The sequence below is a fragment of the Schistocerca nitens genome, chromosome 10, assembly GCF_023898315.1.
Source record: "Schistocerca nitens isolate TAMUIC-IGC-003100 chromosome 10, iqSchNite1.1, whole genome shotgun sequence".
NCBI lineage: Eukaryota > Metazoa > Arthropoda > Insecta > Orthoptera > Acrididae > Schistocerca > Schistocerca nitens.
This window is the reverse complement of record NC_064623.1, coordinates 91,779,625-91,801,515: the sequence shown is the minus strand read 5'-3', so window position 1 is coordinate 91,801,515 and position 21,891 is coordinate 91,779,625. Positions and strand designations below refer to the sequence as shown.

General features: G+C 40.2%; 1 protein-coding gene across 1 annotated transcript in view; it reads left to right on the top strand.

Moving 5' to 3' along the window:
• Positions 1-776, top strand: part of LOC126210136 (peroxidase-like) — a 194,046-nt gene extending 193,270 nt beyond the window's left edge. The window contains exon 14 of the mRNA XM_049939285.1: positions 330-776. Within this exon, the coding sequence (XP_049795242.1) occupies positions 330-396 (67 nt within the window). The 3' untranslated portion in view covers positions 397-776. The remainder of the gene's footprint in view (positions 1-329) is intronic.
• The last annotated feature ends 21,115 nt before the right edge of the window (positions 777-21,891 follow it).

Here is a 21,891-nt window from a genome sequence, read left to right as displayed (position 1 = left end):
TGTCTTTCTCTTTCTTGATGGTATCTTTGGGATATGATAAATGAATGCAAGAATGAATTAACCATGAGATGGTAAACTGTGTCAGCAGTGAGGGCAGGTATGTTGAAATGTAGTGGAAGATCCCAACTCACATAGAAAACTAACAATATCCATATGTTGATCCATTTTGTTATTACTATTAGTCCATTCTTGCTTTTCCCCCACTGCATTTCAACTTAGATCTTGGCTGCCTCTTGTGTGTAACTGAGATTCTCTGATCCATTTGTGTCAAACAACTGCTCCTCAAGATCTGACTTTATGTCCTGTCATTGGCAATATTGTTTTTCCAGGAATCCAGCAATAGACTGCACTCTCATTCCTGAGGTGGATCTGAGCTACTGGAAAGAGGAACAGTGACTATGTGATGACACCAACCAGAATTTCATAGCCTCGTTCTCAGTAGCACCAATCTCAATCACCTTAAAGCTGAAAATTTAAATGTGTGTGGGATGATATTTGTTCAGTGATGTGCATGACACCATATTGTTGATAATATTAACACACTATTTATTCCCTTCAAAGATCAGTTATTAAGTGTAACCAGTTTATTTACTATGAAAAAATATTAGCACAACTATTGAGGCCATAACCAACAATGTTTAACAGTTACAATCCAGTGGTGAAGCTGAATGTGCCACTATGGGACAGAAATGCTGTTCACATTTTGTACAAAAATGACCGAGTTCACTATTATCACTAACCTGTAGTAGTTTAATAAAGACGATTACACTATGGTAGTTGAATTAAGTCAGTCCATAATTAGACCACTGTGTCCACCAGTGCCTCACTCTGATGACAACTTAGTTCCATTTGTACTTTGAAAAACAGTATAGATTGCACAAATCACATTTATTGGTGACCTTATTCATTCCAAGGGTGGACATGTAGTGAATCTCACAGCTGCCAGTGGATGGAGTTTAGCATTCAGAACGTGCATGGCGGCAGCATGCATCAACACCATGACTGCTCTCAACATAGATGTTACACATGTTCTTTCAGATGGTGGCTACCAATTTTGGGTGACATTCAACTAGTTTTAGATAGATGTAACAACAAACTGTTATTCTTTAAATTACATATTGCTTTGAAAATGCCAAAGTTGGAATTTACTGTTCTTTATGAATGCCAAGAACTTATGTGATTTTTATTTATAGAAAATGTTGCTAGTCATAAATTTAGAAAAATACATGGAACTATTACCCTCACACAACATGAGTCCTCTTTTTTTTATGAATAAGCACCACATTTCAAATTAGAGGAACTTTCTATTTAAAATACTTTAGAGGAAAGTGGGAATGCTTAACCTTCTGTTGGAATGTATCACTATATGGAATTATGCTGATTAGCTCTCAAAATTTTGTATGTATCGAACTATTTTGTTAGAATCAGCTGCACCAATGAAAATTAACTGCGCCACTGAAATCAGAACATTCAAAATAAGCATCTGAATAAAAAATTAAAAATGAAATTTGGTCTAAATAGAAAATATCAGCGCACACTCCGCTGCAGTGTGAAAATCTCATTCTGAATAATTGCTTGTATTTACCAGAGGTCCCCACAAAGAAAATTTGGCACAATTTTTTGAAAGACATATTCCAGTTAATTTAATACTGTTTAAGCAAAGCACTCTGAACCAACCATCAGTTGAAATCAAATAAAGAATTTAAACATCTTGTTCATTAAGATTACAGCTTGAAATAACCAATTACAGTTATGAAAGCAGTTTTAAAACCAACAAAACCACGAGTAACACACTTCAGTCATTGATTTAAATACTTGGACCTACACATGCATCTACGTACATGTTCCACAAGCTACCATACGGTGCAGGGTGTAGGGCATCTTGTACCACTACAACTTTTCTGTTCCACTCGCAAATCGAATGAGGAAAAAATGACTGAGTATGGATTAATAGAGCCCCTAATTTCTCTTATTTTTGTGGTTCTTGTTCAAAATGTACCTCGGTGGCTATAGAATCATTATCCAGTCAGTCTCAAATGGCAGTTCTATAAATTTGTTAAATAGTGCCTCAGGAAAAGAACTTGCAGGACTGATCGATAGGTTTCAAATGAAATAACATTTATTCATAATCAGCTCCTCTGTAGTAAGGACACCTAATCTACACAACAAATAAGCTCAGTTCCTTACAGGAAGGGTGTATACCTTGAAAATTATGAATACCAATAGCCTCAATGGTCCACCTGACTACAGCATACATCAAAGCAGTTACTCTCATCATACACTTAAACACACAAGAAATATAACCACTCAGTGGACATTAAAACAGGGAATATGTGTCAAGAATGATTACTAGTTGAGCAGTACTTGTCAGTACACTGGACCTGATCCTCCAAAGGAACAAATATCAGCAGTTTATGTAACATCAGTGTTTAGTTGGGTTGTACTTTATGTTAATAGATTTATGTAAACCAACCAGAATAAACTGGCTTCACCACAAGTGGTAGACACAGTGCAGTATCAATCACTGGAAGGAAGGGTACTGTATGGCATACAGGAGGATGTCATTCCAACCAGCCACTGTTGAACACTGATGATGCCATGTAATGTGTGGGAAGGGAGGAACAAAGTATGAAGGCTGGAGGAGACAATTGCCAGATTACACCATTAGGCCAGGAGGAAATGAGTGTTGAAGGAATTGGCAGGAGAGTATCCAGGATTAAGTCCCTCATATGGGCAACTACGGGAGCAGTTATGCAAAGCAGTAAATTTGATGCCACAGACGTTGCTACGACATAAGAGAGGATGGTTGGATGCAGGTAATAGGTTGCTTAATATGATCTTTGGGACTGAGGATACTGATGATATCCCAGAACTGAGTGATATGCTGGGACGAATTAGTGAAATAGCCAGCAGGTACAAAGTCATGATGGAATGGCATATCATACAAGTAACAAACATGGAACAGGACGTTCTGAATAAAATATGGACGTTGGAGGAATTAACAAAAGAGCCAATGGAGTGTGTGAAAGCAACCATGGGGACTGTGAATCAACATCTGAATGTGATGCAGACTCTGCTAGACTTGTTATATACTAGTGTAGCTGCGTTGAGATCCCCTTCTGTCACTACTTGACAGCATAAGGGATCCTACAGTAGAGGAAAGAGCATTACAGGAGGCCACACATCATGTATCACATGGGCAGTTGAGCCCTATGCTATACACAGAACAATTTCTGGATGTCCTAAGGAAGGTCTGGAATGAATTAACAGCTCAAATACACTGAGGTGATAAAAATTATAGGATGGTGACATACACACATACAGATGGTGGTTGTATTGCGTACACAAGGCATAAAAGGGCAGTGCATTGGCAGAGCCATCATTTGTACTCACATGATTCAAATGAAAAGTTTCCGATGTGATTATGGCCACGTGAGAGGAATTAACAGACTCTCAGTGCGGAATGGTAGTTGGAGCTAGACTCATGGAACGTTCCATTTCACAAATCATTAAGGAATTCAATGTCAAGAGTGTGCTGAGAGTACCAAATGTCAGGCATTTCCTCTCATCGTGAGAAACGCTCTGGCCAACGGCCTTTGGCTAAAGTCCGAAGCAAGGGCAGTTGCATAGAGCTGTCAGTGCTAAGATACTAGCAATGCTATGTAAAATAACCGCAGAAATCAATGTGTAATGTATGACAAATGTATCCGTTAGGAGAGTGCAGCAAAATTTGGCATCAATGGGCTATGTCAGCAGACGACCAATGTGAGTGCCTTTGCTAACAGAATGACATTGCCTGCAGAACTTCTCGTGGGCTCAACACCATATCAGTTGGATCCTAGACGGTTGGAAAACCGTGGCCTGGTCAGATAAGGCCAGATTTCGGCTGGTAAGAGCTGATGGTAAGGTTAGTGTGATGCAGACACCAAGAATCCATGGACCCAAGTTGTCAACAGGACACTGTGCAAACTGGTGGTGGCTCCATATGGTGTGGGTTAAAATGGTTCAAATGGCTCTGAGCACTATGGGAATTAACATCTAAGGTCATCAGTCCCCTAGAACTTAGAACTACTTTAACCTAGCTAACCTGACATCACACACATCCATGCCCGAGGCAGGATTCGAACCTGCGACCGTAGCGGTGGCGCAGTTCCAGACTGAAGTGCCTGGAACTGCTCGGCCACACCAGCTGGCTATTGTGTGGGCCATGTGTACATGGAATGGACTGTGTCCTGGTTATGTTCAGTCACTTGGAGACCATCTGCAGCCATTCATGGATCTCGTGTTTCCATACAATGGTGGAGTATTTAGGGCTAACAATGCGCCATGCAACCAGGCCAAAATTATTCACGATTGGTTTGAAGAACATTCTGGATATTTAGAGCGAATAATTTGGCTCACCAGATTGTCAAACAGGAAACCCATTGATCATTTATTGGAGTTAGTCGAGAGGTCAGTTTGTGCGCAAAATCGTGCACCCGCAACACCTTCGCAATTATGGATGGCTATAGAGCCAACACAGTTCACTATTTCTGCAGAGGATTTCCAACGACTTGTTGAGTCCTTGCCATGTCAAGTTGCATTACACTGGGCAAAGGGAGATCTGACACGATATTAGGAGGTATCCAATTACTTTTGTCACATCTGTGTAGAACACATAGTTAAACTGAATGATCAGAGCTTATAGTTATTCTATCATTTGACTATGATAATGGTTAGCACTGATACAGCCAAACTCCATTTACTCATTCAAGAATCGACGCAAAGTATAAATGTTTCATAGTCCACACCCACCCAGTAAAGTGGGAAGCTCAGGGGAGGTACATACAGGTGAGAATGCAAGAGGTGATGCTGATCTCTAAAGAAAAGGTAAGTTATGTACTAATGTCGAGAGACGACCTCTGCCATTGTCAGAGAGAGTGGGTCATGATTTGTCCAACACAAGTGATGCTTAGCGACACACAGACATGCAAGGTAAAGTTGTTTTTAGCGAAAGCAAGAGCAGGATAAGACACAACGGCTGTCCTAGTGCTACAACCTTACTTCCAAAGGGCTGGTATGCATTGAATCGATTTCTATGAGCAGGGCTGACCTAATGGGGTGCTGAGACTAGAAACTGCCAGGCAGTAGGTTACTGGTTAACAAGATAACTTGTGAATCACAGGGGCAGCTTGTCTTCTGATAGTTACTAACACTGGGAGCACTATCATGAATGTGATGCAGCTATTAGTACTGGCCAGATAAACCACTAGAAGTACTTCCTCACAAGAACATAACTTATCTAAACAACACCTTGTATCCTGACTTTCTCCATTTCTCGAACGAACTGATAGCAACACAAAGACAACACATTACTGCAGAGCAGATGTGCCGGTATGTTCAACAACATGTGGTGAATGAGGCAGCAATGTCAAGACGATATGAATCTCTGTTTATGTTGCCGTTGTGGTTCTGGCCGTGCTTTGTGTAACCTGTATCTCCTTTCAGCAGAAAAATCGCCCAACCACTGGAGCTTCCAATGCATCAATTACTCGTAGATTTGGTCAGTATTAGAAAGTAGTAATTAATTTAAGAAGCAGTCAACAAACATAGAGATTAACACTGGTGTAAAGTACAGAAAACTGGAGTATAATATTCACCATGAAATATGATGTGAGATTTTTCCAGAATGTAAATGGTTGTCACTGCAATGGGCCAGATATCTGAAAGGGTAGGGTAGATGAGTGTTGTGCTGTTAAAGAAACGTAGGCTGGCTGGTTGGGGGCTGTGTTCTCTGCCAAAGATGGTGGATGTGGAGAGCACTAGAGTTGGGTCCTTGTTCAAATGGCTCTGAGCACTATGGGACTCAGCTTTTGAGGTTATCAATCCCCTAGAACTTAGAACTACTTAAACCTAACTAACCTAAGGACATCACACACATCCATGCCCGAGGCAGGATTCGAACCTGCGACCGTAGCGGTCGTGCGGTTCCAGACTGTAGCGCCTAGAACCGCTTGGCCACTCTGGCCGGCTTAGTTGGGTCCTGGTGAAGATACAACTCTTTATTAGTTCTTTACTAATTTAGACAGTTCAGACATTCTTCTGAGTGCACTCTATTCTCTGGCATGGCCTGGAGCTTTCTTGTAATATTCCAGCGTCGTAGATATGGGCATTGATCTATGCGGGCGCTGTTCGTGCTCTGCCTGGAAGACAGGGTGCTGTTCTGCCGTCTCTGGTATGCAAAGTGGGCTAATACGGTAGGATGCAATGGCCCTGCAGTCATGGGCGGCGTCACATCTTCTCTACTGCAGAAGGTCCCAGCATACATCGATGGCGTCGCCCATTGTCGAAGTCTGGACTGATGCTGAAGAGCAGGCATGGTGTTGGCTGCCTGGGCTGGGCAGACCAGCACACGTCCCTCGTTCTCGGTCTTGTGGAAGCAGAGTTACAGTGACTGCCACAGAATGGGCGCCTCTCACTGCCCAGCTGGTCGAACACCTCACAGACTGGTACGACTGTAGTTAAATATTGCTTCCAGGTGCTGAGAATTGCCAAAGGCACGACGTTTTTGGGTCACTCAGAACCATCTGGAACAGGACAATGACTGGGGTCTCGTGTAATTGGCAGAGCGTGTATATGACGCATAAGTCAGTCACGCTGGAGTAGCTACTCAAAGGCTGGCCCCAGAGTGTTGATGCCCGGAATGGTGCCACACAAGTCCTGCTGCTGAGCGGTGCTGATCAAGCGTGGATGGCGGCCACCTGCGGCTGGTGTCCGTGGCTTGTGGCATGATTTCGGCGCTTTTGGTCTGACAACACAGGAGATCACGCAGTTCAATGGCCAGCACCTGCCGACTGGTCGTGTCCTCACTGCAATCCTGGGTTATGACTTCTGCTCGAAGTACACTATTGGGTATTACAATTGCTACACCACGGAGATGACGTGCTACATACGCTAAATTTAACCGACAGGAAGAACATGCTGTGATATGCAAATGATTAGATTTTCAGACCATTCACACAAGGTTGGCGCCGGTGGCGACACCTACAACGTGCTGAAAGTTTCCAACCGATTTCTCATACACAGTTGACTGGCTTTGCCTGGTGAAACGTTGTTCTGATTCCTCATGTAAGGAGGAGAAATGCGTACCATCACGTTTCCTACTTTGATAAAGGTCGTGATTGTGGTTTATCGTATCGTGACATTGCTGCTTGCGTTGGTCGAGATCCAATGACTGTTAGCAGAATATGGAATCGGTGAGTTCAGGGCGGTAATACGGAACGCCGTGCTGGATCCCAATGGCCTCGTATCACTAACAGTCGAGATGACAGGCATCTTATCTGTATGGCAGTAAAGGATCGTGCAGCCACGTCTCGATCCCTGAGTTAACAGATGGGGACGTTTGCAAGACAACAACCATCTGCATGAACATTTCGACAACGTTTGCAGCAGCATGGGCTATCAGCTCAGAGACCGTGGCTGCAGTTGCCCTGGACGCTGCATCACAGACAGGAGCGCCTGCGATGGTGTACTCAACGACGAACCTGGGTGCACGAATGGCAAAACGTCATCACCATCATGATGGTCACATCCTTGTTTGGCGACGCACTTTGGAAACGTGTATTCGTCATCGCCATACTGGCGTATCACCCGGCGTGATGGTATGGGATGCCATTGGTTACACGTCTCTTGTTCGCATTGACGGCACTTTGAACAGTGGACGTTACATTTCAGACATGTTACGACCCATGGCCCTACCCCTCATTTGATCCCTGCAAAACCCTACATTTCAGCAGTATAATGTATGACCGCATGTTGCAGGTCCTGTACGGGCCTTTCTGGATACAGAAAATGTTCGACTGCTGCCCTGGCCAGCACATTCTCCAGATCTCTCACCAATTGAAAACTTCTGGTCAATGGTGGCCAAGCAACTGGCTCGTCACAATACGCCAGTCACTACTCTTGATGAACTGTTGTATAGTGTTGAAGCTGCATGGCCAGCTGTGCCTGTACACGCCATGTTTCACTCAACGCCAGGCGTATCAAGGCCGTTATTACGACCAGAGTTGGTTGTTCTGGGTACTGATTTCTCAGGATCTATGCACCCAAATTGCGTGAAAATGTAATCACATGTCAGTTCTAGTATAATATATTTGTCCAATGAATACCCATTTATCATCTGCATTTCTTCTTGGTATAGCAGTTTTAATGGCCAGTAGTGTAGTTTTGTCCCATCACAATGCGATGGTTTCCCCTGACGTAGCACATGGCTCTTGTGACGATTTGAGATGTGGTTGTGATATGTAATCTCATTGACCTCGAACATTTCTGACTTTTTAAAGTCTGGGTTTACAATAGTTATTCAGACAAGAAAGAAGGTAGGAACAGAACTTGATTGAGTGCAGTCTTTTATTTGAGATCGATTGGTGCAAACTGCATTGTGATGAAAGCTACAGATAATGAAATAATTCAGTTTTGATTAAGTGCTGTAGTTAGTGGCACCTGATGGCAGCCATTGTTGTGTGGTGGGGCAGCCGAGTGCCCGAGAACAGCAAGTAATCATAGCGGAGGTTTGGAGTGCAGCACCAGAAAGAGTTCTGGAGGGCTTGTGCAACAATAAAACATGCGGAGCTAAAAGTCAAACCCTTTTGTGAGGACAGAAATCTCTTGGTATCAAGCAGGTGGACCTGTCCTAGTCCTGAAGCCAGGAAAAGAAAAACAGACCAACTAGAAGTTATGTTTTTTGAAAATTAGCATGATAGGATAATTTTTTCAAGTAATGTTAGGAATGAGTCCCCACTGATGGAATCCATGCAGGACGTTGTCTTGTAGAAAGTGAAAGTGTTAGTAAAGTGGCTTTTACGACGTTACAGTAGCCTAAAAAAGAAATAAAAAGGGGTGACATACCAGTATGTGAAGGAGAATGTGTCGGGTGTTGGCTGAGACAGGACCTGCATCAATTGACAGTCCAAACTCAGGTGCATAAGAAGCTGTGTAAACCAAGTCTAAATATGTATTGACATAGGCAGTGTCTCAGTGCAGATTTTGGTGTTGCTAAGTATGTATATTTTTAAGGTAACAATATTTACAGTCTCACAGGAAGGTAGTGTAATGAACCGAGCTCCTGACGAATAATATGCCATCACTCGACTTTCTGGCATTAAGTTGGACGATGTTGATTGTCTAGATGTGAACAAATAATTACTGGTGATCTTAAAGTCGAGACTGTGGAATTGGGTTATATTATAGCTTGGGGTATATCGGGTGGCTTATTGCCAGAGGAATCCTGAGAGTGCTGTAGAGTTGCAGCGCTAAGATAAATTTACAAGCGAATAGCTTTCTCAGTACAGGCGGAAGTGTCTTGTCAATCCTAATTACTTCTTGGTCAGAAACTTCCTGGCAGATTAAAACTGTGTGCCCGACCGAGACTCGAACTCGGGACCTTTGCCTTTCGCGGGCAAGTGCTCTACCAACTGAGCTACCCAAGCACGACTCACGCCCCGTCCTCACAGTTTTACCTCTGCCAGTACCTCGCCTCCTACCTTCCAAACTTGGTCACTTAAGCTCTGAGAATTCCGACGAGTAGTGCTTCTAGCTTTGTATGATTGTTGTAATTAATGTACACCAACCAAACTGGAGAACAAAGGGCCTCAGAAATATATTACAGTTCCACCAGATCAGCTTTTTCTTTACTTTATGACATACGAACGTCTCCTTTAGCGTTGTCGATTGAATTCAAAGGTTAATTACTTTTCGCATATTTGAGCACAGCTTAAGAAAAACTGTCTAACAGCTAAGAGCAGGTAAGGTGAACAGATTCAGCATTGAGGCTGGACTTCGAGTGCACAGCCTCAAGAGGTAAGTCTGTGTTGTAACACAGCCACGCATCCTTGCTAGTCCTCCTTTTATTGTGTCCGGCAGGTTGTTCTGCATTATTCTGAGGAAGTGAGTTTGTGGATTTTATTATTTCTCTATATTAACAGATGTGTCACTAGGTCAGGAATAATTAATCTGCAAAAGGTAGGTTATAACAGTTCCTATGCTGATTAGCATCAAAGGGAGAAATTAAAATGTTCCGTATTGGTGCACCATGGTGCTGGAAAATTGTATGGAACACTGCCATGTAATTAACGTTGGTGTAATAAGTTCACCGTGAATTCTCTAAGAGTAGGTTTGGTTTAGAACGCAACAACGAGCTGTAACAGTTGGAGGTTTTTGACTCGTCCATTTCACGACAGGAAAGGTGATTCCAGAAGGCCACGAACTTTATCCGGCCGCAGATAAGGTCGCCTTTTTGTTTGTATATCAGTCAGCGGGAGGTCCAGATGGACCCTGAGGTAGATGGGCTGGCGACGGATTCTTGCAGTTCCACGCAACAGGGCAGACAACCAACCCAGCAGCTGCAGCAACTGAGCAGCGACAAACGGTGTGTCAGAGCAAACTTCAAAAACTAAGTTCTCCAGTTATTTTCCGACTGTTGTGAATGCTTGTAACACTTCACAACAGAGCATCTGATAGTTGTAAGAAACCAGCAGATCCCACGTCATAAGGTGAAGTACAAGGGAATAATTGATATGGATAGTAAGTTTCTGAAGAAGAGAAATTTGTTAACATCGAATATAGATTTAAGTGTCAGGAAGTCGTTTCTGAAAGTATTTGTATGGAGCGTAGCCATGTATAGAAATGAAACATGGACGATAACTAGTTTGGACAAGAAGAGAATAGAAGCTTTCGAAATGTGGTGCTACAGAAGAATGCTGAAGATTAGATGGGTAGATCATATAACTAATGAGGAAGTATTGGTTCAAATGGCTCTGAGCACTATGGGACTCAACTGCTGAGGTCATTAGTCCCCTAGAACTTAGAACTAGTTAAACCTAACTAACCTAAGGACATCACAAACATCCATGCCCGAGGCAGGATTCGAACCTGCGACCGTAGCGGTCTTGCGGTTCCAGACTGCAGCGCCTTTAACGGCACGGCCACTTCGGCCGAGGAAGTATTGAATAGGATTGGGGAGAAGAGAAGTTTGTGGCACAACTTGACGAGAAGAAGGGATCGGTTGGTAGGACATGTTCTGAGGCATCAAGGGATCACCAATTTAGTATTGGAGGGCAGCGTGGAGGGTAAAAATCGTAGGGGGAGACCAAGAGATGAACACACTAAGCAGATTCACAAGGATGTAGGTTGCAGTAGGTACTAGGAGATGAAGAAGCTTGCACAGGATAGGGTAGCATGGAGAGCTGCATCAAACCAGTCTCAGGACTGAAGACCACAACAACAGCATTAAGAGGGAACTGAGTAGTTTTCAATCTGAATATGTACTCGACCCAAGTACAATATGGAGATGAAATGGTGGCAGAATCTCCTACTATCGTTTTGGTGGAGCAAGTCACAACTGAACCAGTTATATTCTGAGCAACTCAGTACCTACGAGTGCTAATGAGACTCATCCAATGACAGATTCAGTAGAGGGGGAACTGTCTGCCGATGTCAAGCCTGGTGGGCAAAATGTTTTTGTGTTGTCATTAATAGAGATGTTAAATCATTTCAAGCCCGAATTGCGAAAGAAAAAGGACTAGATAAACGCTAACAATGATAAGGTAAACTTCAGCTTAATAACTGATTTGAAAATGGAGCTTGAAAAGGTAAATTTCATGGTAAAAACTGAGACTAGCGTTGTAAAACAGAAATTGACAGTGTTTCAACAGAAATATTAAAGTTGAAATCAAAAGTAAAGAGTGACATTTGCCGTCCGGTGTGACGGAGCGGTTCTAGGCATTTCAGTCTGGAACTGCGCGACTGCTACAGTCGCAGGTTCGAATCCTGCCTCAGGCATGGATTTGCGTGATGTCCTTAGGTTAGTTAGCTTTAGGTAGTTCTAAGTTCTAGGGGACTGATGACCTCAGATGTTGAGTCTCATAGTGCTCAGAGCCATTTGAGTGACATTTAAAACCAGTTTGCCTAATATACAGAGTGAGTTACTAAATATTGCCACCTAGAATAATACCGAAAGTATGATAGGAGCTGAAACATTTGTGGGACAAAAGTTGCATGGAATAATGGGGGACATAATATGATGTTGGTTTTTTGTTGCTGGGTGGGATCGCTTCAGGGATATGAAGGTCAACTTTGTTGCTATAGCTTGGTACTTATTTTCTGATAGCGGCTATTGAGACGAATCCAATGATGTGTAACAGTATGGTCTTTGAAGATCAACAAAGGTCACAAAGATGGCATGAATGTCCATCTACAGAAGGTGCTCGAAGTGATGACCATTGGTATCAGTGCAGTGCTGCAATCTTCTTACCATGGATTGAATGGTATTCCTTATCACTTCGGCACTTATCGAAGCACATGTTCTGACAATTCTCTCTCGTATATCGTGCAAATAGTAAATATTCGCCGAATACGGCGTATCCACCTGTCGTGCCATTGCATGTAAGCACCATTCGACGGTTTCGCAATACAACACTAATAGGAACGGTAAGACTAGTATCATTGAATAAAGCGAATGTGAATTATGTATTCCATCGAAGAACAAGTCGATATGCTTCTCATTTAGGAGAATGCCAACGAAATTCGGTGAGAGCTAGAGACTTACACACTGAAAGATATCCTCAACATACTCACCCTACACGTCGTACATTTAAATATGTGTATGATAACTGAGAACAACTGGATCTTTAACACATTGGAAACATATCCAGCAAAGGAAAGTTACTAATGAGGAAACGGAAATTGGCGCTCTTGCCACTGTGGTTCGGGATCCTTGTTTAAGTTCGTGTTAAATCGTAAGGGAATCTGGCATGAGCCTGAAAGTGTTCTTCGTGTTCTGTATCCCCATAAATATCGTCCTTACCATATCAGTCTCCACCAAGAATAACTGGTACGGATTGTATGCGTCACATTGAATTCTGCCAATGGGCTCAACTTCAAGTTCAGAGGGATGGCACATTTATTAATTTGATTTTATTTACTGACGAGGCTACATTCGTGAACCATAGAAATGTAAATTTGCATTACATGATTTATTGAACAACTGAAAATCCATGTTGGCTGCGGCAAGTTGAACAGCAAAAACTGTGCTCGGTGAATGTATGGTGTGGGAGTCTGGAGGACAGAATTATGGGCCCTATTTCATCGAAGTAGGAAGTACACCACATTCCTGCAAGAAACATTAGGTCTGTTATTGGAAAAAATACCTTTAGGAACAAGGAACAGAATGTGGTATCAACACAATGGGTGTCCGGCACATTTTTCACTGATGGCTAGAAATGAGTCGCAGAGCCAATTCCGAGATCACTGGATTGGATGCGGAGATGTGTCGTGGTCAACTCGTTCACCAGACTTGACGCCTCTGGATTTTTTCTTGTGGGGATTCGTAAAAGACATTGTTTTTAAAGACGTTCCAACTGCACCTGAAGAGATGCGAGAGAGAATTGTCAGAGCATGTGCTACGATAAGTGCCAAAGTGATCAGGAATACCACTCAATCCATGATAAGAAGATTGCAGCACTGCACTGGTACCAATGGTCATCACTTCGAACACATTCTCTTAATGGACGTTCATGCCATCTTTGTGACCTTCGATGACCTCCAAAGACCTTACTGTTACACATCTTTGGATTCATCTCGATTGCCGCTACCAGAAAATAAGTACCAAACTATAGCATCCCATAAAAAAAAACAAAGTTCACCTTCATATATCTCTGACGCGAACCCACATAGCAACAAAAGACTGTCGTCATATTATGGCCCCCGTTGTCCCATGCAACATTTGTCCCACAAACTTTTCATCTACTATCATACTTTCGGAGTTATTCTAGGTGGCAATAGTTAGTGACTCACCCTGTAGCGTATAGTTGCTGGAGCAAGTTGATTCGCAATTCCAAAAGATTGTTTCAGTGGTAGACCTGGAACTCAGTACTGTGCAGAAAACCCATGAAACTCACGCAGTTTTCCGAGTTATTAATCGCGAAAAGGTTGGAAGCCAACGAAACTGTCTATTGCACTATCACAGAGCAAATAGAGTGAAAGCAAGTCATACAAGAGGACGTTGTAGTTAAGGAATTGACCAACATAAGTGATACTGTTACGTATGACCAGTAACTAAATTTGTTAATCATGTAACACAGACATACCACACAATAGATGCTGAACGAACATAACATGAGTCATTTCAAATTGAGCAGCTTGCGCATAATCATATTGTGGACAAGATTTTGTCAAGTCTACCTAGAAATTTTAAGTTGTCTAATAGTGTGGTACAACATCTGCCTGTTACCTAAGCAGAAGTGACCTTCTTTCGATGTCCTCAAGAAAATGTAGATCCAGAAGTTTTTATACAGGAATTCATCGGCACACTGATGGTACTTGGTCAGGAACAAATTTCCTTCAAAACAGGACATTTGGAAGGTGATACAGTTCACGAGACAAATTATACTGCAAATGTATATAATATTTTAACTGAGTTCAAGAAAAAATTCCTACAAGATGTCTGGTCTTCATAAATTCAAAACGAGATGCTTAGGAGTAACAGGAGCGATAACAGATACCAACCAGACATTGAAACTAACTACAACCACATCTACATGGCTACTCTGCAAATCATATGTAAATGCCTGGCGCGGGGAAAGAACAAACACCTATATCTTTCCGTAGGAGCTCTGATTTCCCTTATTTTATCGTGGTGATATTTCCTCCCTAAATAGGTCGGTGACAACAAAATATTTTCGAATTCGGAGGAGAAAGTTAGTGATTGGAATTTTGTGAGAAGGTTCCGTCGCAACGAAAAACGCCTTTCTTTTAATGATGTCCAGCTCAAATCCTATATCATTTCAGTGACACTCTCTCCCATATTTCGCGATAATACAAAACGTGCTGCCCTTCTTTGAACTTTTCAATGTACTCCGTCAGTCCTATCTGGTAAGGATCCCACACCGCACAGCAGTATTCTAAAAGAGGACGGACAAGCGTAGTGTAGGCAGTCTCCTTAGTAGGTCTATTACATTTTCTAAGTGTCCTGCCAATAAAATGCAGTCTTCGGTTAGCCTTCCCCACAACATTTTCTGTGTTCCTTCCAATTTAAGTTGTATGTAATTGTAATATCTAGGTATTTAGTTGAATTTGAGGCTTTTTGATTTGGCTGATTTATCGTGTAACCGAAGTTTAAAGCGTTCCTTTTAGTACTCATGTGGATGACCACACACTTTTCGTTATTTGGGGTCAACTGCCAATTTTCACACCATTCAGATATCTCTTCTGTATCGTTTTGCAATTTGTTCTGATCTTCTGATGACTTTATTAGTCGATAAACGACAGCATCTTCTGCAAGCAACCTGTGATGGCTGCTCAGATTGTCTCCCCAATTGTTTATACAGATAAGGAACAGCAAAGGTTCTATAACACTACCTTGGGGAACGGCAGAAGTCACTTCTCTTTTACTCGATGACTTTCTGTCATTTACTACGAACTGTGACCTCTCTGACAGTAAATCACAAATCCAGTCACATAACTGAGACGATATTCCATAAGTACGCAATTTCACTACAAGCCACTTGTGTGATATAGTGTAAAAAGCCTTCCGGAAATCCAGAAATACGGAATCGATCTGAAATCCCTTGTCAACAGCGCTCAACACTTCATGCGAATAAAGAGCTAGTTGTGTTTCCCAAGAACGATATTTTCTAAACCCATGTTAACTGTGTGTCAATAGACCGTTTTCTTCGAGGTAACGATATGCGCCTGTAATTTAGTGGATTACTCCTGCTACGTTTCTTGAATATTGGTGTGACCTGTGCAAAGTTCCAGTCTTTGGATACGTATCTTTCGTCGATCGAACAGTTGTATATGATTGTTAAGTACGGAGCTAATGCATCAGCATACTCTGAAAGGAACCTAATTGGTATACAGTCTGCACAAGAAGACTTACTTTTATTAAGTGACTCCTCACTCTCCTCCCTCTATCCACTCCACCCAACAGTCCACATCCTGATCTCCAGTCCTGGCATTGTGTGTTAGATTCATCCAGAAACTAGCAAAGTTTTCACTGTTTTCGTGTGCCTGTGAATGACTCGACACTTCTACTGATTGGTGAGTGGTCTCCTTTACTCCTAAATTATTGACAGTTATACTAAAATCGTATGATTTTGAATTTAGTTTCTTGTAGTAAACTGTAATTGTACAGTATATTAAAACCAGTGAACCCAGCAATGGTTTGCAATCGCTAAATGGAATCAGATGTATGTCTCAATCTTCTTCCCCCCTTCTCTCTCTGTTCAATCCCTCCTCCTCTCTCTCTATGTCAATTTGCTGCCCCCTCTCTGTCTACCTCCCTTTCATCTTAAATCTTGTTTATTGACACTGCCTCCGAAACAATGGTTGGGAATTGAAAAGTCATATAATGTGTGGGTAAATCGGATGGGATTTTTGGCATATAGGGTATGAAAGACTTCTCCTGTTGCTGGTTCTGTGGAGATAGTAGTTTCAATGACAGTATTTTGCACAGTTTTAATCTGCAAATGGGTAGGTTTACACAGTTTCAAATTACTCAAGATTCTGTAGTAGTATTCTCATTATAAGCTACCAAGTGAGATAGTGCAGTGGTTAGTTCAAACCCATGTCCAACCATCCTGATTTAGATTTTCTGGGATTTCTCTAAATTGTTTAAGGCTAATGCCGGGACAGTACCTTGGAAAGGGCAGACTTCCTTCACCATTCTTCCCTCGTCCAATGATATCGATGACCTCACTTTTTGGTCCCCTCCCCCAAATCAACCTACCGACCTTAGATTCATGTGCCATGGATCATTCACAGGAGAAATGATAATGATGTGGTATGAGCCATTTTACAGTTACAGCGCAAAATAACCTGAAAATATGGTTACGTGCGGAACATTTACAAGTTTGTGTTATTTAATACACAGATATGTGTTAGTAATTCTTGCCCACCAACTTTTATACTTTTCAAAAACAGAAATTCTTCTAGGGAATACGTGTTGTCACAGGCCCAACAAAAAAATAACGATACACAACACATGACATTATGATAAAGCTAACCACTTGGCACGTGAATGTTCCGAGGATCAGTTCACGTTATTTATTTCCATATGTTACTTGTCTTTTACAAATGTTTATAAGACAAGGCTGGATAACACCCCGACCCCTCGGCGCTTTTCAACGTAAACTAATAAAGATCGAACAATGCGTTCTCGCAAGAAATTGCGATTATCGATTAAACGATATGATATTGGAAATCGATTATGAATATACCGATATTGCTTTCTCGTCAGTTTCATTTTACATAATAGATCATCCTAACGTTTAATTATTTGAGTTTTTTTGTTTTAAAGTCTGCTGAGTGTTCACTTGCTATTTATAGCTTGGTTATGTGCAGAAGTCCGACGGTAATAATAATAATAATAATAAGAAGAAGAAGAAGACATGGAAAGGTCCCAGAAGACATGACAATGTAGCAAAAATAATACATCAACAGCTTGCCTTACAACATAAACTTATAAAACAACACGTTCCCACATACAAGTATGCACCACAAAATGTACTGGAGAATGATGAATACAAATTATACTGGAACAGAACCATTATAACAGATAAAACAACACCACATAACAAACCTAACATCATACTCACCAATAAAAAGAAGAGATTAACAACTCTAATCGAAATATCCATACCCAATACAACAAATATACAGAAGAAAACAGGAGAAAAAATTGAAAAATACATCCAACTGGCTGAGGAAGTCGAGGACATGTGGCATCAGGATAAAGTTGACATTATACCAATTATACTATCAACTACAGGAGTCATACCACACAATATCCACCAGTACATCAACGCAATACAGCTACATCCAAACTTATATATACAACTACAGAAATCTGTAATTATTCATGCATGTTCAATTACCCGAAAGTTCCTAAATGCAATATAACATATACCATAGAGTTAAAAGGAAGTCACGCTTGAACAAGGTCACTTTCCATTTTTGGCCAGACATAACGTCTGAGAAAAGAAAGAAATAATAATAGTAATAATAATAATAATAATAATAGTAAAATTTTACTGGCACTCAGCTCGTTACAGCAATAGACACATCCATTCCCCAATGTACTTTAGTCTGCATGAAATGGGTATAAGTATAAATCACATGTTACAAAGCAGTACCTTGATCTTAAAAATTCATCAACAGTGTAAAAAGAATTGTTTACGAGTAGCTTATACAATTTGGCTTTACAAATATTTACAGTCAATTCTTCAAAATCTTGGGTTAGCCTTTTAAACATCCTTAGTCGAAGGACTAGGTAGGAGGTCTGTAATTTACATAGTCTGTGATGTGGTATAACTACCCATGTTCTATTTATAGTATTATAGTTACACATATCACTTCTCAATACAAATTTTGATACATTGTTTCTAAACAATCTATCTATCTATCTATCAATCTCTTTATTCATCCATTAACAATATATATTGTATGGCTGAAGCCAAGTACAATATACTTTCTTATATTTAATTTGTTTCAAAAATCTGGATAATAAATACAAATATTTTATGTCAGTATATATAAATAATATTACTTTTCCACATTCAGGTATTCTTCAATGTTATAAAAACTATGTGTTAGTAAAAATGGTTTAAGAACTACTTTGAACTTATGAAATTCTTTAAATTTCTTTATTATAGCGGGAAATGCACTAAAAAGTATTTTGGGCTCGTATTTTACACTTTTTTGGTAGAGCACTCCTTTGTAGGTTTTTGTGAAAATCATCTCTGTTCCTTGTTTTGTGGTTATGAACCTGATTATTTAATGTTGGTAATTCCTGGTGAGTTTTCAGAAAGCAGACACATTCATAGATGTGTAAGCTAGGAAGTCATTATTTTAAATTATTTAAATATTTGCAACACAACATTATAAATAAATAGGTTTACTACTGTCAGACATTGCAATTTAAGGAACAAAGGTTTACAGTGTTTTGATTTACTGGAATCAGTAATTATTTTTAATACTTTCTTCTGTCAAAGTAGAAAGTCATTTATGTGACAACTACTACCCCCCCCCCCAATATAAAATTCCATGTGATATAATGCTTTCGAAGATAGCAAACTATGCTGATCTTACATAGTTATTTGGAACATGTCTTTATAAAATTTCTGATCAGATAAATAACTCTTGAGAGTCTACTTGATATATTTTTGATGTGTGGTTTCCAGGTCCATTTCTTCTCAATAGTAACACCTCAAAATTTAATAGGTTCTAATTCATGGTGGTTAGCGATCTCCTTCAAGCTAAAGTAAAGTTCTTGGGTTTTACTTTCGTTTAGCAAGAAACCATTTTCTCTGAACCGCAATGAAGATAGAGCAAGGACATTTTTGGTCAATGTTTTCAGTGTGCTAGATTGAGCTTGTATTTTTAAAAAAATGTGTCATTGGCATACAATATTGTGTAGCAATTTCTGAATAAAGGCAGATCTATGATCATTAATGGAAACAATAAAGGTCCAAGCACCAACCCTTGTGGCACTCCAGACCTAACACAAACCAAATTTGACTTCTATCTAACAATGCACACAACTCATTGGGGGTTTTCTAGGAAAGATTTAAACATATTTACACCTTTGCCATCAAAACCGTAATAGAGTAGCTTATTTAACAAAGTATTATGCTCTACACAATCAAAGGCTCTGCTCAGACCACAAAACATAGCTTGGGCATAGCCTCTAGCCCGTTACACATCTAGGACAAATTTTAATAGGGAATTAATTGTGTCAGTTGTGGATTTACCTTTCCTAAATCCAAATTGTTTATCACTGACTATATTTGATTTGCCTGATTAATCACTAACTTGATTATACATTATTGTTTCAAAAATTTTGAAAAAAGCAGGAGTGGTATATGGGCCTGTAGCCAGTGAGACAGTTCTTTTTATCTTTTTTATATATGGGCACAACTCTAGAAATTTTTAGTTTATCAGGTAACTTACTTTCAACAAGACATTTATTTACACAATAAGTTAAAGGATAAATTACATGACAAATCATAGTAATCAACACTAGCTGAATGTTTGAAATTTTTCACTATTTTCAGTATAGTATTTGGATGCACTTCTGTGAAAGTGAAAGTGCTTGGGACAGGCTTTTCTAAGCAGTTGTCTGTGATATAAGTGCAGTTTCAGGAGGTTTGTTCACTGAACTAGTGATGTCTTTGATGGATTGCATATAACATTTATTAAATTCTTCTGGGGTAATGGCAATATCATCTTTTTGTTTAGTGTACACAAGAGAATTAATTACACTCCAGGCTTTCTTTCATTTGTTTTTGGACTTTTCAATGTTTACTATATTATATACTTTCTTTGCATCATAGATTGCTTGCCTATGCTTATGCTTAGCTCTAGCATACAGTTCTTTATACACTTCAGATTTACCATTTTTGTACAGGCCAGAGTACAGCACAGCAGTATTTTTCAATTGCCCTAACTGTGGAGTATATCATGCCTTCTTTCTTTTTTTAATTACTGCTAATATTTACTGTGCATTTTTTCAGAGGGATGTTATTTTCGAATATATTTCAAAATACAGAGAAAAACTCAGTGAAAACAATATTAGAGGAACAATATTGAAGCCTACTAGAAAGGGAGTCCCAACTGAAACAAGTGATGGTATGTTTAAACCTAACCATCCTCACTCTACCCATTGGTCTAGTAATCACAATTTTGGCTTTTGAGTCTGTACAATCTGAAGTTACATTACTAATACTAATAAATACTGCATCATGACCTGAGAAAGGGAAACTAATTACATCAGTGTACATACAAATTCTCTTAATATTTGTAAATATGTTTTTTAGGCTGGCAGAGCCCCTTGTAGATTTACAGTTAACATACTATAAGTTAAATTGTCTAAGGAAATTTATGAGCTCTGTCACAATTTTTTTGTCATTCAGAACATCAAAGCTTGAACTGATATCCCCTCCAATGACAATATTACATTCTCCCATTTTGGTAAACCAAAGTACATTATGAGGTCCTCACGTTCCTCAAGAAAGACATGTGGGTCACCATTAGGTGGTCTGTACATTACTACTACCACTAACATAATAGTCTCCGTTATTAGTACTCGTATTTCAAAATGTAGGTCAGCACAAAGGGTGTTGAGATCCATCCTACCACAGTTTGGTGCAAGAGATGTTTTTACATATATTGCTACACCTCCATGTAAGTGACATTCTCTACTGTACCAACTAAATAATGTGCAATCATCCAATACTTTGTACCCAAGCTCATCCTCTTTACATCAATGTTCACTTAAACACAAAATATCCACCATGTTTTCATATGAAAATTCATAAACTGCAAAGTTTTTATCCGGCTTATCCTGAATGTTGAGGAAACCTATTTTAAACTCTACTTTTGGCATTGCTTTATTTGCATCTTTACTTGATTGACGCAATCTAGTGTTACAATATAAAAGTTGACAAGGTTTTGTACCTGCACTAGTAGAACACCAACCTGGTCCATGCCTATAAATTTTTTATCATTTCAGTTGTGACATGTCCAAATGGAGCACTGGTTTTTCTTGCTTCCCAAGCTTATCCGATTTTACTCTGAGAACTGCATCACTTAAAAAACGTTTACCTAGTTTGTTGAAGTGCTGGCCATCCTTGGTATGCCAATTACTGCTACAACTACTGTTATTGATTATGGTAACATTTTTGAAGAGCTTACAGAGAGCTTTGTACTTCTTGTTGACTTCTCCCAATTCCTTATCTACACATGACCACTGAGGCAAAACCCGTCGATGAGGCACATTAACGATAATCACATTGGTGTGGGTTAACACTTCGAGAATTTTCTTCAGTGTCTATATCACTATTTTCCTCTCGTTTCTGC